Below are 15079 nucleotides of genomic sequence, written 5' to 3' on the forward strand. Positions count from 1 at the left end.
ATACGTACGCAACAAAACACACACATTCATGTAGATATTCCCACACATATTCGCAAAAGCACCCGAACACCCCCCCTCACCACCCACACACACGCACACACACACCAGCACACACCAATTGTTACTAGAGAGACATGGCTAGGCACTGAGACCTGAGGCGAGGGAGAAGCTACCTTTGGGGGCCAACCTCACTGAGAGAGGTCACGGTCCAGCATCCTTTTATAGTTTTTGGATAATATCTAATATTCTTCTAGCTAATTTTCAAAGTTTTTTCAGGCCATTTTCTTTTCACTTTTTACTTCTTTTGCAGTTTTTGGGACATTTTTCCCCCATGTTTTTCAGAGAAATCAAACCATTTTTTTTCAGGTTTTAAAGGTTTAAATGCTTGTGAAAGGCGTCTGAATGCACTACAACAAAAACTGGCGTTGATCCAGGTGTTTAAAGGTTAAAAGGTAACTAGCTTAGCTTAGCAAATTACTGCCATCTCGGTTTCGACTAGGTTTCGACTTTCGGTTATTTTCATGATTTTTTAAGTTGCAGAAGATAAAGGTAGGCTATTTTGTACATTGATATTGCGTTTTATTTCCTGCATTTTCCTTGAATATTTTTATAAAGGTATGTGTCAATGATTTTTGTAGTAAAATAATCAGATCAGACATGGAAACACCACTCCCCTAACGAGCCAGTAATTTTGTCTTGAACTCAGGAGGCAATGTGCCGACTGTCAACGCCGACGCAAAGAAACTCTAAAGGAAAATCAGTGGTGTCATTTTCAGTTTATTATTCAATGTATGAAAAAAGAGCGACAACAATCACCAGTGTCATTAGATAAAGTGCACTTCATATAAGCAGTTTAACGGTGAGACTCGATGAAAGCCTACGACATCACGTCCTACTCAGTACTGCACACGATGATTCACACGTTACAGGCGTAATGATGCACAGTGCGACACATAACAACACACACCACCACTCCATAAATACACATATACATCACTGTGCTAACAAAGGAGTATAAACAACATTTTGGCTCACACGTAAATCACAAAGCATGCATCTGTAAAATATAAAATTCAAACACACACACATGTAAACACAATAATGTGCAAAAAGTGTTGACTGAGAAGTTCTCAAATAACACATTCTGGCAGTGTTTGATTACAATCAGAGGATTTAGTTGCTTGATGCAGAGATGAGACACATCGTACCCTTAAGTTGACAATAAAGGATTTTTGAGACACAATTAACTTTTTTGCTGAGAGTTACACGAGATTAAAACCTCACGTCTGTACAAAAAATATGAATCTACAGCCAGCACACAGTTAGCTTAGCTTCGCACTAAGACTTGAATCAGTTAGCCTAGTTCGGCACATTTCAATTTTAGGACATTTAAACGGATAATTATGTTAATTTGTAGTTTTCGGATGCTGATTGGTAGATTTCAGTTTTGGACGCAGCCAGGCTAGTTGTTTCTCTTTGTGCTAATCTAGGCTAACCTGCTGCTAGCGTTACCGCACAATGTGTGTTTACAGTAGAAAACCCCTGCTTCACGTACAAAAAAACGTAACAGCACTGCGCAAACAGTGCAACAACTGGTTTATTTTTGACCTCCAAAAAAAGCCAATTTACAAAAATCAATAGCAGTTTAACGTTGTATTTAGCAGGGAAAGGCGCAGGTACTAGAGAACTTAAGTATTCAAATAGGCTTCTCGTTTGCATTAAATATATAGTCATGGCCAACCTCCCACATGTGAACATAACTTTTATATGTTTTTTTTCCAAATATAGTGCACACTTAAACTGATATTAATTTTTTTAGGTGGCTAAAATATGTCTTGCTGCAGCACCCATCTGCAGCCAAACATACCTTTACGTACGTGTTTACATTAATTTTAGATTTAGTTTATTAAAGACACAAAATTTTAAAATAGGTTGGACCTATTTATCTTTAAAAATCGCATTTAAGGCTGAAAAAGAAAACAGAGATAAACAAGTTTACCAAAGTCAAATATCTCTGCAATTTAAATCAGTTGCTACCTGGAAGGGATTGCTCTTTTTAGGCCAATAGATTGTATATTTCCAAAAATGACAAACTATGCCTTTTTGTTTTAGCTGTTCAAATAACACCAGAGCAGCTTTATTTTACAATTAAAAGTGTAATAATCTTACAGCATGAAATAGTGTCAAGAATTCCTAAAAAGCACCAACAAGACACCGGACGAATTTCTCACTGAGGCGGACTTCAGAGGCTTCTGAGTGCAATGCAGGTCAAAGATGTGCAGTTTTCTAAAGCATATTAAAACCTTTTTTTGGATATTACATCCTCTATTACTGTAAAATCTGATTCAAAATGAAACATCACAGTGTCCTCTTGATTCCCCTGCAGAGAGCTGCTGGGACGGAGATTTGGCAGTGTTTGCACGAGTGAGGACAAAAAGGGCACGCAGCCAGGAGGGAGGAGGAGAGGTGGAGACGGGGGAGAGAAGACGGTGACAGTGTCGTATCTGTTACACCATCTATTCCCACTGTGAGTGAATTTAAATCCCTTTATACGCTGATATTGATGTCTGGAATAGTGAGCAGCAGGAAAACACACCAAACTATACAAGACAATTCAATGTCACTTTGACCTGATAAATATTCAGAATATAGTGAATACAGTGCACCTGGATTTACACGTTATACGATCAGCACACGTATCACCAGTGTTTGAGCACAATTACCGCACGTACGTGTCAAAGGATTGTGTCTAACATGTATCATTTTGCCTCTGAGCTGTCAGTCTGTGGTTTCTCTCATTCTCCGCTCTTCTCGCTTCACAGATCTGCGGCTCATTAAAGCTGTAGAACAAGTGAAAGAAAGTGATGTGCAATTACTTTTGTTCTCTCGCAGTCTGTGTGCCTCATTTGCTCCAGAAGTTTCCCTCGGCAGCCAGCCTCTGGTTCAGCCGACACAGCTGCCGAAGGAAGCCGTCGTTGGGGCCGATCTCTCGCTTCTGACGCACGGTGGCCAGCGCGGAGTGGACGTCCATGTTTTGGCGAAGCATCAGGTAGGCGATGACTAAGGTAGGCGAGCGGCTGTAGCCCTCCCTGCAGTGAACATACACTTTACCTGTGGAGGACAGGAAATGTATCAGTTTGACCAAATTCAAGACACTGGTGTTTGAGATATAACATCTGAGTTGAAAGTTGCATTATTTTTTAGGCCACCTCAGAGATCATGGAAAAATATGAGCATAACGTGGGCTTCCATCAACTCTTAAATTGTGCAAACTGAAAATAGATATAAAATATGCTGAACGTAAACACGTCAGTTTAAAAAAAAAAACGTCTACGTGGCCTCGGATTGGAAATAATGACGGCTAGTTTGGTGGCTGCAATAGAAATAAAGCTGCTAATGTTTTGAACATCCATCGCCATGGTTACTGGGATGTCGTCACCAGAGTAGAAGTCACATGACATCCCTCCAAATTTGCACAAAACTGTAACGGAAACCTGTTAAGTCTAATTTTATCACCTTGTTAAGTTGTTATGGTAAACGTGTTTGTGACTGCCGCTCATCCTCAGCTTTATTTATTTATTTATTTATTTATTTATTTATTTGGCTGTTTATCCCGGTATTTTGGTTCCTATGGGTAATAGTATTAATCTGAGAGGCGGAACTAATTACCGCTGCGCGAGTGTTCCGCCCGGAACTAATAAAACAAACACCAGCTATCGTAGCGCCAAAATACGTCAGAAAAACGGTAACGGCGAGAGCCAAGCAAACAATAAACATGTAAACAGATAAACAAATAAGGACGAATACAAGGAGGAGAACAAACCGGGAGGTGAGGTGTGCTGTTCAAAGGTTTGTAAAATGCAAAACTTTGAAACGTTTGACCGCTTTAAACCTTTGTTCTGAAACGTTTGACCGCTTTAAACCTTTGTTCTGAAACGTTTCGAAACGTTTGAAAACCTTAGAAAAGGTGAGGAGGAGGACAGCTCACGGCCGCAGATATTAGTCATGTATTTCCATATTTATAAGCACTAATTGCTCTCATTTATGAAGTTATACCAGCTCCTACACAGCTGACAGCACGGTCCTGTACATGTTTCAAAATAAAATGCCTTGTATCAGCAGCTGATGGGATTCTGTCCACAGACGGCTGTCAGAGGGCTTTTGTTTTGAAAGGGAAGAGGGGAAGTTGGGGTAAAACAGCTGTCTTTGTATTTCCTCTTCTCTGTGACATAGAGACTTTAAACTGCAGTAAAAAGTGGAATTGAGTCAATATAATCGTCAAAACACCGTCTTCGCTGTCTGTTCCTGCTGACAAACGCGCGAGCCGCCGTTTCTGTAGACATGCTGCGGCTGACACGCGCCTGACGAGCTGCTCAGGCGGGCACTGTGCACGCGCTAACATGATAACATGGGCGCCGAAATAAAACACAACACGCTCAGCGCTGCTCACGCGCTCCTGACGCGCTCCCGACGCGCTCCTGACGCGCTCCCTACGCGCTCATGACGCGCGCTGGCTGAAACGGGCCAAAGTCTCGATCAAAAACGACGTAGCCTATGTTCAGTTTAAAGTAAGGAAACGTAACGGTACGTTGTAAAAGCTGTCAACATTCAGTTTTTTGAATTGTTTCATATATGATTTTGTAGTTATTTATTATTTATAATTAAATATAGTTTGACAGCTCAGGGATGTTAAAGCAGCCGCCGGTTTATGCACTTTATGCACCGTCGTCAATGAAAATCTGTCTTTGCAAAAAAAGTTATGGGAGGAGAAAAAAAAGCATATTTCATTATTATTTCTGTTTTTCTTTTTTTTTTAAATCCGATTAATCAAAAAGTTAATTGACCGATTAATCGACTATCAAAATAATGGTTAATTGCAGCCCTAAGATATATATATATATATATATATATATATATATATATATATATATATAATTTTCTGGATATTTCTCCCTTGTTTTTGGATAATTTTCTAACATCATGTTGGGAAGGTCATTATCTTTTCTTCCATTCTATCATCAAAGAAATCAAACGAATTTGCCTCGGTTTCAAAGGGTTAATTACACAGGCAAAATGTGGAGTCATTTTTTAACATTAATTCCTTCTCTGTGATCCTCTGACCTTTTCCATTTTTGTATGCCAGCGACTTCTCGATGAAGTCTGCAGCCTCTTCAAAGAACACGCTGATGTCGAAGTGGTCGGTATCGCTGGCGGGGACGCCGTGGTAGACGATGCCTGTGCCGGCGTAGAACTCGGCGTTGGTGTTAACGTGCATGAAGGAGTTTCCCTCCGCGGCGTTCAGGATGTGGGTGATTCCCTGACGCTTGAGACGCATCACGTTCATCGCCACAAACCTGCAACAGAGCGGTGAGCAAAACAAACACACCACATTTCATCCACTCTTACCAGCTTGCTTTTTATACAGAATATATTCACATAAACACCCATTTTTACCCATCCGTGGGTACCTAATAGTCCCAGATACACTTTCTTTTTGTTCAGCTGTGTTATTCTCAGTAAGGTTGCCGCTAACGATTATTGTCATTGTGGATTAAAGGGCTGATTATTTCCTAAATTAATGGATTAATCCTTTCGGCATTAAAACATAATTATGGCGTGAAGCAGCCCTGTGTGATGATATATTCAATCTGGCCAACAAATCCAAACCTATTCCGTTTATTATCATTTCTGACAAAGAAAAGCATCAAAGTTCTACATTTAAAAAGCATGAAACTGCCAAAGGGTAAATAAATTACTACGATTATTAGAATATCAAAAAACATGTTTAGTAAGGTCACGGTGACCTTTACCTTTGACCTATGACCACAAAACTCTATTCAGTTCATTCTTGATTCCAAGTGGACCTGTGTGCCAAATCTGAGGAAATTCCCTCAAGACCTTCTTGAGATACTGTATTCACCAGAATGAGACAGACAAGGTCACGGTGACCTCTGACCACCAAAATCTCATCAATTTATTGTTGAGTCTAGGTGAACTTTTGTGCCAAACTCGTGAAAAATTCCCTAAAGTTATTTTTAAGATGTTAGGTTCACAAAAATGAGACAGACAAGGTGACAATGATCTAAGACCTTTGACCTATGACCACCAAAATCTAATCAGTTCATTGTTGAGTCCAAGGGGACGTTTGTGCCAAATTTAAAGACATTTCTTTAAGGCGTTCTTAAGATATCGCATTCACAGGAATGAGACAGACGTGAGGTCACAGTGACTTTGACCACCAAAATCTAATCAGTTCATCGTTGAGTCCAAGTGGACGTTTGTGCCAAACATTTTTTTTAACTCCTGTCATGGTTCCTGCATTCTCCTCCTCCCCCTCTCTGCCAGTAGTGTTGGTTTTAATAAAAGTTATTACCAACTGCCAGTGAGTTGTACTGTACTGCATCTGGGTCCTCAATATACCCCTTACAACTCCCTCAAGTTGATCTTGAGATACTGCCTTGAGTCAAAACTCTAGTTCACATACTCGTACTGTCAGCAAGAAACTGAGACCACGTTTAAGCGACCACTAAAAATGGAAAATACTTTCATTTTCATTTCTAAAAAAATCTGCATTTATATGATAACATTGTGAAAACGATTCTCGTGTATATAGATCACCAAAAACAACCGAAAACGCTGCAGTATGCACGCCAGGCCAGTAGATGGCGGTGTAACTTTGTAATGACGTACAATAGAAGAACATCATGCACATGAAGGCGTTCCTCCACAGAGCGGTGAGAATAAACAAACAAGGAGAGGACGGCGAGCGCACGAGAACCGACAGCGTTAATAACCTCAGTAGAGTCACAAACAGCTCAGCAGTCCGCCATTGTTGTTGATGTCGCTACTAGCCATGCTGTTTGTCTGAAACGTGATGCGTGAAGTGCGGCCGTGACGTCACCGTTCTCACATTATCAGCATTGCCAGTTTCCACAGCGACAGAGAGGGTGTGTTTTCAAAAGATCACAGTCTTTCAAAGGTTTAATGTTTCATGCAAGAACCGTTGTCGTGTAAACGACCCCGGAGAGTTTAATGCAAGAACCACTGTAATGAAAAATGCCATCCTGACCTTGAAAAAGGGTGTTTGCACCTTTAATCTTCCTGCAGCCCTTTACATGACACTACTGACACCAGCTTTAAGCCTTAAGTTTTTATTTTTGGCTTTGAAAACATTAATATTTCTAACTAACTTTTCCCTTTTCTTCGATAAAGATGCACTCTGCTGCTTCTCGCTGCGAACCGCTGGGATCGCTGCGCCGCTTGGCACCTCCTGCCTCTCAGATGTAGAGAGCTAAAAATAACTGCTGCGAATACCGAATGCAACATCACGCCTCCACACGAGAAAAAAAGTCTGCCAGGCTTTCAGACTGTGAAACCAGGACAGAGAAAGAAGCGTGGGCGGACGCTCTCAGCAGGGCCGTGTCCATGCGTTTGTGCGTCCCAGCCTCTTTGTGAGGTCCGGTATAACGGACACGAGCGTCTCTGCCCCGTCCATTATGACTCCTTTGGGAGGGCGGGCAGGTGGAATAAAGGAGGCGCTCGAGAGGTTTTCTCTCCCTAAATGCACGGTCATGACTCACCGCGCCGCAGAAAACATCCCATCTACCAGTTTTAAAGCTTTTAGATCTGAGCATTTAAAATTTAGAGCATGCATTTTGCGTGCAAGCCTGGAATAAACAGTGCGCTACTTTAGAGAGCAGGACAGACCGTGCTGCACATGCTGCAGAGATGTGAAAGACTTTTCCTATCTCACCTCTGAACTGGAAAAAGCTTCTTCTCTGCTCCTTAGTCAGATTGGAAATGATGTGTTTTCAAGCTTCTTTAAGTTAAGAGTCATTAAACTCAAATTACACCTTAAAAAAGTTTTATGCCATTTTAAGTAGATGTTGCCATGCTGAAGTTTGTGCAAGTGATCGTTTTTGGTTTTAATTAGCTTTGATGTTTTTAGCTGTTCTTGTTAAACATGGCCTAAAAGGAACCCATGTGTGAAATTGGGCCATTGCTCTCATGAGGTTCTCAGCAGTTTTGGTGCAACATGCAAATTTACACAACAGTTAAATCTGGTATTAATTTAGAGGCATTTGTATTTAAAATGATGCTAAAAAGCTTCTCCAGCATGTTTTCGGGGACTGTTCAAGCTCGCTGTATAACTGCTGAAATCTAGAATTGATGAAGTGATGTTTGTAAAAAGACCAAGTCTGAGCCGGACTTCAGTTAAGCGACCCAGTAATCCTGTTACCCTGCTTCTTTGGACAGTTCAGGATTTGTTGTCCCTAGTGGACTCCCCTCATGTTAACAGAGCCTGTAATGTGAATTGTGGGTATTAAAATGTGGAGCAATTGAGATATTTTAGAGCATCAGGGCACTAACAGGTTAATCCCAGCAGCTATTTTAGGATCCTGCATCCTGCCAGCTCTGCCTCCTCCTGTCTCTGCTCTGTTTTACCCTTTTTGAAAATTCCTCCATCTCTTCAAAAATTTAACGCGCTTCAGTCAGACACAAACAGTCACGGCTGCAGACATTAAAACAGGGAAGAAAACATATTTTCATATAACCTAAATTAACCCCTCACATACAAGAAAAAGCACACAGCGTGCAGCAGCGAGTTCCCAATAATCACACTGTTAATTATGACATGCATTTGCAAAACTACTTCTAGATGTGTCTGGAGCACATTTTGGATTCAGCTGTATTCTTGTTTACAGATACACTGCACTTAACCCTTTGAAACCTGAGAAAACTGGATCGACGTCTCTTAAAAACATGGAAAGAGGACAATTAGAAATGAAAGCAGAAATGACCCCCCAAAATAGCAACAAATTAATATAAAGTGTCAAGAAAATTACCTGAAATAAGCAACAACAAAAGAAAGAAAGAAAGTAAGACGGAAATTTTGAAAAGACCAAAAAGAAGTGCTAAAATAAAATAATAATAAATATAAATAAATGATAACATATATTTTACTGTAACCTAATTCTAAATGTATAATTATAATACATATAGATGTATTTTTTCCCTACTTATTTTATACTTTTTCTAACAATTCTGCTCTGTTTTTAAAAACCTAATTTCCAGTTCATTTTTTGTCACCTTTTATTTTCATTTATTTTTTTTTATTCATTTATTCTAATTTTTTGTTTGCAAGATCATTTCTTGCAAACTTGCTGATTGTCTTTTCCTCATGTTTTCAAAACAAACAAAACCAAATTCACAGCTTAAAGAGTTAAATTGTGCCATACAGGATTTCAGTGGTTATAATATTGTGATAACCTCACTCAGACACGTTTTTTTGTGCAGCTGTTGTATAAATACCATCGTATCCGCGCATGAATAGAGTGCAGGTTAATGGGATAATTCATGTGAGTTTATTGTTGTATTTTAAAGGTGAAACTGGTTGAATGTGTGCGGTTTGTTTGCGCTGCGTGACCTGAATCTGAAGCTGACACGCCGGCTGAAATGCTGTCAGTCACATATTTGGAGAAAAAAAAGACGAAATGATCAAAGACTCACGCGTTTCCGACGTAGATCCGCGGGTAAACCTCGTGGAAGTGTTTGGTGGGCCAGCTGTAGAAGCCGCGGTCGTCGGTCAGCAGGTCGTTGAGTTGTTGCAGAGTCACCTCGAAGCCCGGCATGTCCAGTCGGTCCGGAGCCGCCGCTGACTTCACCTGTTGGCTGTGTTTATTCTTCATTACCGGAGAAAACCGGAGAAATTATTTCTATTTACGAGCTCCGGCAGACCGGAGGGAGGAGGGGGAGAATGTGGCGGGCAGGTGTCGGTTTACCGGTCCGCTCCGTGCGCCTCCAGCGCGCCTCGACACTGACGGCGGCTCGGTGCTGTGACGGTAAACACACGGGCAGGGCCGGGCAGGGCTTCTTGAGGGGCCCGGGTCAGGGGTTCCCCACCAATGGGGGGCAAGAAATTTAAAGAGATGGGAAAGAAAAAAATTTTCAATCCAAGGGCGAATAGGTTTGGTTTCAGAAGTGCATCCCTATAATAATTTTCTTTTTGTCACATAGGCTACGGTTTGCCTTTCTTCTTCTACTTCTTCTTCTTATTATTATAATGATAATAATAATAATAATATATTAAATATATATTAAAAAGCTCAAATATTTTTTTTTTTAAATTACATAAAAAATAAAAAGACTACATCACATAAAAGCAAGTCCATAAATTGGAGAATACCTTTAGAAATAATAATAGTCATAAAAGATGGACAAAAATTTTTGCTGTGCAAGAGATTATTTTTATTGATTGCTTACAAAGATTTTAAAGAAGTATTTAAGTTGATAAGAAATACCTTCAAGAAAATGTGATTACATTTAAAGTGCAAATGCTGCAGTTTGTCATCAGTCAAGCATCAGGGAGAGAAATGGACGGTGACGTGATTTTATGCGTCACATCTGCTGCTAGTTTAGAAAGCTTTCGGACAAGAGACGAGAAGGAGTCACAGGAGAGACAAATCAGCAGTTTGTGGCCACAGTTTATGATACCAGACCAGCTGGAAACATCTGGAGAAGTGTGAGCATGTTTGTTCCTCATTAGCAAAACTAGATAACGGCATCGTTTTCAAAAACATGGGAAAAAAGGCAATGACGGACCTGGCAAGAAATATTAGAAAATTATTAAAAAACTATGAAAAATATTCAAATTATATAATTACTATAACTTTGCACATACAGGTATGCATATAAATACATTTTCAGCATTTTATTTGTAATTTTTCAGGGTTTTTTTTGTGTGTGTGGCTCTATTCAGGTAGTTTTCTTGGAACTTTTTCTTGCCTTTTTTTGGGCCATGTTTTCGGGATTCAAAGGGTTAATACCAATGATTTTCCAATGAGACGAAACAGAGACAAAAGAAATCTGTGAAAAACAAAACAGAGAATAAAAAAGTGGAAAGTTTGTCAAATTTGTGGGAAAAAAAGGAAAAACAACCTGGAAAAAGTGCTTAAAAATTATCATTAATCTAATATAATTTTAAATATTTTATTAATACAGTTTTTCATATTTTTTCCCCGTAAAACTTTCCCTAGCCTTTAAAATAATTTTATAAATCTACATTTTTATTATTATTATTTTTTTATTTTTATTTTTTTTTACAATTTGTGGAACATTTCTTACCAGGTTGCTTCTTGACTTTTATCCCATGTTATTTGAAAAAATAAAAATAGCACAAATTTTCTCAGTTTAAAGGTTTAAATAACTGTGAAAGGTGTCTGAATGCAGTACAAAAAAATGATATAACTCCAGGTTTCAAAGGGTTAAGTCAATAAGGAAGCTGTGTAGGAACTTTTGCTCATTTTGCAAATTTACAAGGGAGAGAGAAAAAAATATATATATATATAATACATATATTTTTAGTATCGATACATTCACAACAAGTACTGAATTGGTAAAGTCAATGTTTTGTTGGCCTGATCTCCTCTGCTCTCTACATTCATCATCTCTGCTCTCTCCTACATTCATCATCTCTGCTCTCTCCTACATTCATCATCTCCTGTGTGTGCCATGAAACTCCTCGTCTTCACCGCGTGAAAGTTTGAAATGCCGACTACTCAGTATTTAGGATATTAGCTCAGATTTCTAGCAGGTGCTAATGTAGCTGATAGCTGCGATAAAAATCGATTCGATCTTCAGCACATCTCTGGGACTTTTGCCACCCGGCAGCGCAGCACTTTGAGGAAGCTGTCGATCTTGTGGGAGTCGCGGCGGAAGCAGGACAAGAGGAAGTTGAAGTTGACCAGTTTTGAAATCCTGTCCTGCCCGATGTCGTTGCCTCCTCTGTAGGGCAGCGAGGAGATCGTCTGAGCCGCCGGACCCATCTGGGAGGAAGATAATAACAATAACAATAATAATAATAATAATAACAATAATAATAATAATAATAATAATAATAATAATAATAATAATAATAATAATAATAATAGTAATAATGGTGAAAATATAATAATAATAATAATAATAATAATAACAATAATAATAATAATAATAATAATAGTAATAATGGTGAAAATATAATAATAATAATAATAATAATAATAATAATAATAATAATAATAATGGTGAAAATATAATAATAATTGTGATGATAATTATGGTGAAAAAATAAAACAAAACAAAAAATAAAAATGAATTTAAATAATAATAATGAAATAAAATAAAATAAAATAATTTGTCCACACACTTGCGCACCTTCCCGGACAGGATATCCAGGCCGTCTTCGAGGCTCTTGGAGTGCTGCTGCAGCTCCTGGATCTTGTTGGATATGGTGCTTTGGGCCGGGTGGGGCAGGCTGTTAGCGGAGGTGGACAGGACCACCAGGGGGTCGGCCCAGGCTTGCAGCAGAGAGCGAGCCAATGACAACAGGTCGGACTCCTGGAGAGGAAGTCAGACAGAGAATAATGAGATGAAACCGTACGCTGAGGCGTATCCGGGGAGATGAGGGATCTAAATGTTGAGAGAAGGCGGTCATATTAAACTGCAAAAGTCTGCACGGAAATATGTTATCATCTAAAAAAAACAACCGAGAAAGATGTCCTTTCAGGACTTCCGTAATAAGAAGTAAGCGCCGCGGTGACTCACTGATACTTGCAGAGCCTGCTCCTTGTCATTGGGCGTCTGCAGAGAGGAGGTGTGGCACATCGAGGGGCGGGGCATGATCATCCGACCTATAGGAGGGAAGTGAAAGTCCTGCAGCGGGACAGAAGGTGATTATTATATTATCATGCGACTTATGTTGCATTTTATTACCACGATGTGAGAAAACGGGACTTATATTGAAGTATAACGGGCTACGTTCAGACTCAGGGGAATCGGTACAGACCAGGTCGTGGGTGAGAGTTGAGCTGAGCGCGTGCAGTTTGTCAGAGCGCTGAGAGGCTCGGTCGAGCAGGTCACTGATTTGGACGCCGCTGCACGCCGCCGCCAGATACAGCACTGCAGAGCACAGAACAGTGATTTCCTGGTTCACAGACACCAGCAGCACGACTTTATCATATTTCACTGTCTTTGAATCAGTCGCCAGAAAGAAAATGTTGTCACTTTATGTTCCTGCAAACCCTGAAAGTGTTACATTTGTACTTTTCCTACGTTTCAGATCAGCGTTTCTAAAGTGACGACGTATAAGAGCTAAAATTCAGTGGCTGGAGGCTGTGACACCTTTTTGCTGCATTTTCAGCTGAGTGGGTGTTTTTTTTTGTTACCTGTTTTTCAGAGATAATGCCTGAAAAAGTGGGTGGTTTTTTGCAGCGACATCGCTGTGCTTCCTGATGGGTTCTGACCCCAAAACCGAGTATTTTAAGCCCAAATATGATCTTTTCTTAAAGTGTTTCGTGTGCATTAACTTAATTTAACCACCGTGTCGATGAACTTAAATATTTGACTTATTTTCTGCCTAATATTGTGCAAATGTAACATAGTTTGCAGAAATGTACAATGCCAACATTTTTTTCTTGTGACTGGATAGTTTTTAACCCTCTACAGACTTAATTTAATCAATAAGTGATTAATAAATTGAAGAATTTTATTGGCTTTGAAATGGCAATTTTTAAATGTAAGTATGACAGATCCTGGATTTTAAAGCTTAGAAAATTCTAATATCAACATAGTGATTGATGTTTTATTTACATAAACACTTATTTGTGACTCTGATCCCTTAAATTTGGTCATAATAATTGTAACCAGTATATGGATATATAAATATAGTTGGACATTTGACGGTGTAAAAATAAATTTGTCAGCAACAGTGTTTCTAAATGATCTCAAACATCTCTTTTTTTAAGGGATGCACGATATGTGATTTTTCGCCGATATACTGTATATCAACTTGTTTGGCTGATAACCGATACCAATATCCATACATCCACTTTTTTCTCCACCTAATTTGAATGATCATCAAGTCTCTTCTGTTGTGGACTAAACATATTTTCATGATGGCCCACCATCATAAATATATATATATATATATATATATATATATATATATATATATATATATATATATATATATATATATATATATATATATATATATGATGTTTTTCAATATATGTTATATTAATTCATTTTGCAAAATAAGAAAAATATTTAAACGCAGAATTTGTGTTTCATGCACTTAGTCAATAAAAATATATTTATATTGTTATTTATATATATTGGTTTATGATATTGACAGAATGTTGGCCGACATTTCATTTTAAAGCCAATATCTGCAGATATAATCACTTACGTCTAATATTGGTCTGGTAAGTACACATTGTATACATTTTTTTTTTTTTAAAAAACCTATTGTACTGGAATAGAAATAATAGAAAGCATTATAGAGAAAAAAAAACAAAAGAAGCTGAGCTCATCTCACCGGGAATGAGGAGTTTGCTTCCAGTGTTTCTTCTGTGATCCATCGTTTGTCTTCTGCGTTTGTCGTTTCTGTCTCTCTTCATCTCGTCTCAGTTTTATAGTTCATCCTCAGCTTCAGTTTTTGGGTTATTCAGCAGTTTGTGCTGATTGTTTGTTCCCCTTAATGAGAAACATGGTCAGGAGGTTTGAATGGATGCAACAGACAGGACGCTGTGTGTGTGTGTGTGTGTGTGTGTGTGTGTGTGTGTGTGTGTGTGTGTATGTATGTGTGTATTAGGTTAAATAAAAACACAGATGTTCAGTGTGTGTGATGTTTGGTAAGAGCACTGCATCTTAATTTATTAAATTACTGATGGCCGTTTAAGTTCATCACTGACCGGATGTTTCCATAGTAACCGGGCAGTTCAGCCACCTGCAGCTGTCTGGACACTTAGACATGACAGTGAGAAAAAAAAACAACTTAAAATAGAGTTGCAGAATGCAGCTGTTTCCTGCCCTGCATCAAAATCGATATCTGTAATACTGAATTGCTGTTTAAATACTCTTTTCTTCTAAAAATCAGATCCTAACATCCAGAATATTCTTGTATTTTTTTTTTATATCATTTATTTTTTATTTTATTTTATTACAGCTTCATATTTACATTATTTATTTACTCTTTTTGTTTTTCAGTCAAAAATGAGTCACAGAATTTTGATGCAAACACTTTTTTTTCCGGACA

General features: G+C 38.7%; 2 protein-coding genes and 1 long non-coding RNA gene across 4 annotated transcripts in view; 1 reads left to right on the forward strand and 2 right to left on the reverse strand.

Annotated features, from left to right (window-relative positions):
* Window positions 1–63: 63 nt before the first annotated feature.
* On the reverse strand, window positions 64–9837 carry LOC121956320 (dual specificity protein phosphatase 3-like). Its single transcript, XM_042504466.2, has 3 exons — window positions 9511–9837; window positions 5122–5354; window positions 64–3111 (listed from the first exon to the last, which is right to left on the reverse strand). Exons 1-3 carry the CDS (start codon window positions 9687–9689, stop codon window positions 2903–2905), a joined length of 621 nt encoding a protein of 206 aa, XP_042360400.1. The 5' UTR covers window positions 9690–9837; the 3' UTR covers window positions 64–2902.
* LOC121956321 (uncharacterized) overlaps window positions 3674–15079 on the forward strand; it is a 32938-nt gene continuing 21532 nt past the window's right edge. Inside the window, exons 1-2 of one of the 2 annotated variants that reach the window (XR_006106694.2) lie at window positions 3674–3829; window positions 5144–5367. This is a non-coding gene — a long non-coding RNA (uncharacterized LOC121956321). Of the gene's footprint in view, window positions 3850–5143; window positions 5368–15079 lie in introns of both variants that reach the window. The other variant, XR_015774853.1, reaches the window with a different exon arrangement.
* prl (prolactin) lies at window positions 10199–15066 on the reverse strand. Its single transcript, XM_088069334.1, has 5 exons — window positions 14360–15066; window positions 12827–12939; window positions 12586–12693; window positions 12196–12378; window positions 10199–11825 (listed from the first exon to the last, which is right to left on the reverse strand). The coding sequence occupies exons 1-5, from the start codon at window positions 14439–14441 to the stop codon at window positions 11637–11639; spliced, it is 675 nt and encodes a 224-aa protein (XP_087925460.1). The 5' UTR covers window positions 14442–15066; the 3' UTR covers window positions 10199–11636.

Source organism: Plectropomus leopardus, chromosome 18 (assembly GCF_026936395.1).
Source record: "Plectropomus leopardus strain MGB_pleo_1.0 chromosome 18, ASM2693639v1, whole genome shotgun sequence".
Classification (NCBI taxonomy): Eukaryota; Metazoa; Chordata; class Actinopteri; order Perciformes; family Serranidae; genus Plectropomus; species Plectropomus leopardus.

Excerpts from the sequence above, each read along its gene's own strand:
- LOC121956320 (XM_042504466.2), bottom strand. The coding sequence starts at position 9,689 with ATGAAGAATAAACACAGCCAACAGGTGAAGTCAGCGGCGGCTCCGGAC. Across the intron at positions 5,355-9,510 it reads CGGATCTACGTCGGAAACGC|GTTTGTGGCGATGAACGTGA; the intron begins GTGAGTCTTTGA and ends GCTCTGTTGCAG. Across the intron at positions 3,112-5,121 it reads GGCATACAAAAATGGAAAAG|GTAAAGTGTATGTTCACTGC; the intron begins GTCAGAGGATCA and ends TGTCCTCCACAG.
- prl (XM_088069334.1), bottom strand. The coding sequence starts at position 14,441 with ATGAAGAGAGACAGAAACGACAAACGCAGAAGACAAACGATGGATCAC. Across the intron at positions 12,940-14,359 it reads AAGCAAACTCCTCATTCCCG|TGCTGTATCTGGCGGCGGCG; the intron begins GTGAGATGAGCT and ends TGTGCTCTGCAG. Across the intron at positions 11,826-12,195 it reads TGGATATCCTGTCCGGGAAG|ATGGGTCCGGCGGCTCAGAC; the intron begins GTGCGCAAGTGT and ends TCTTCCTCCCAG.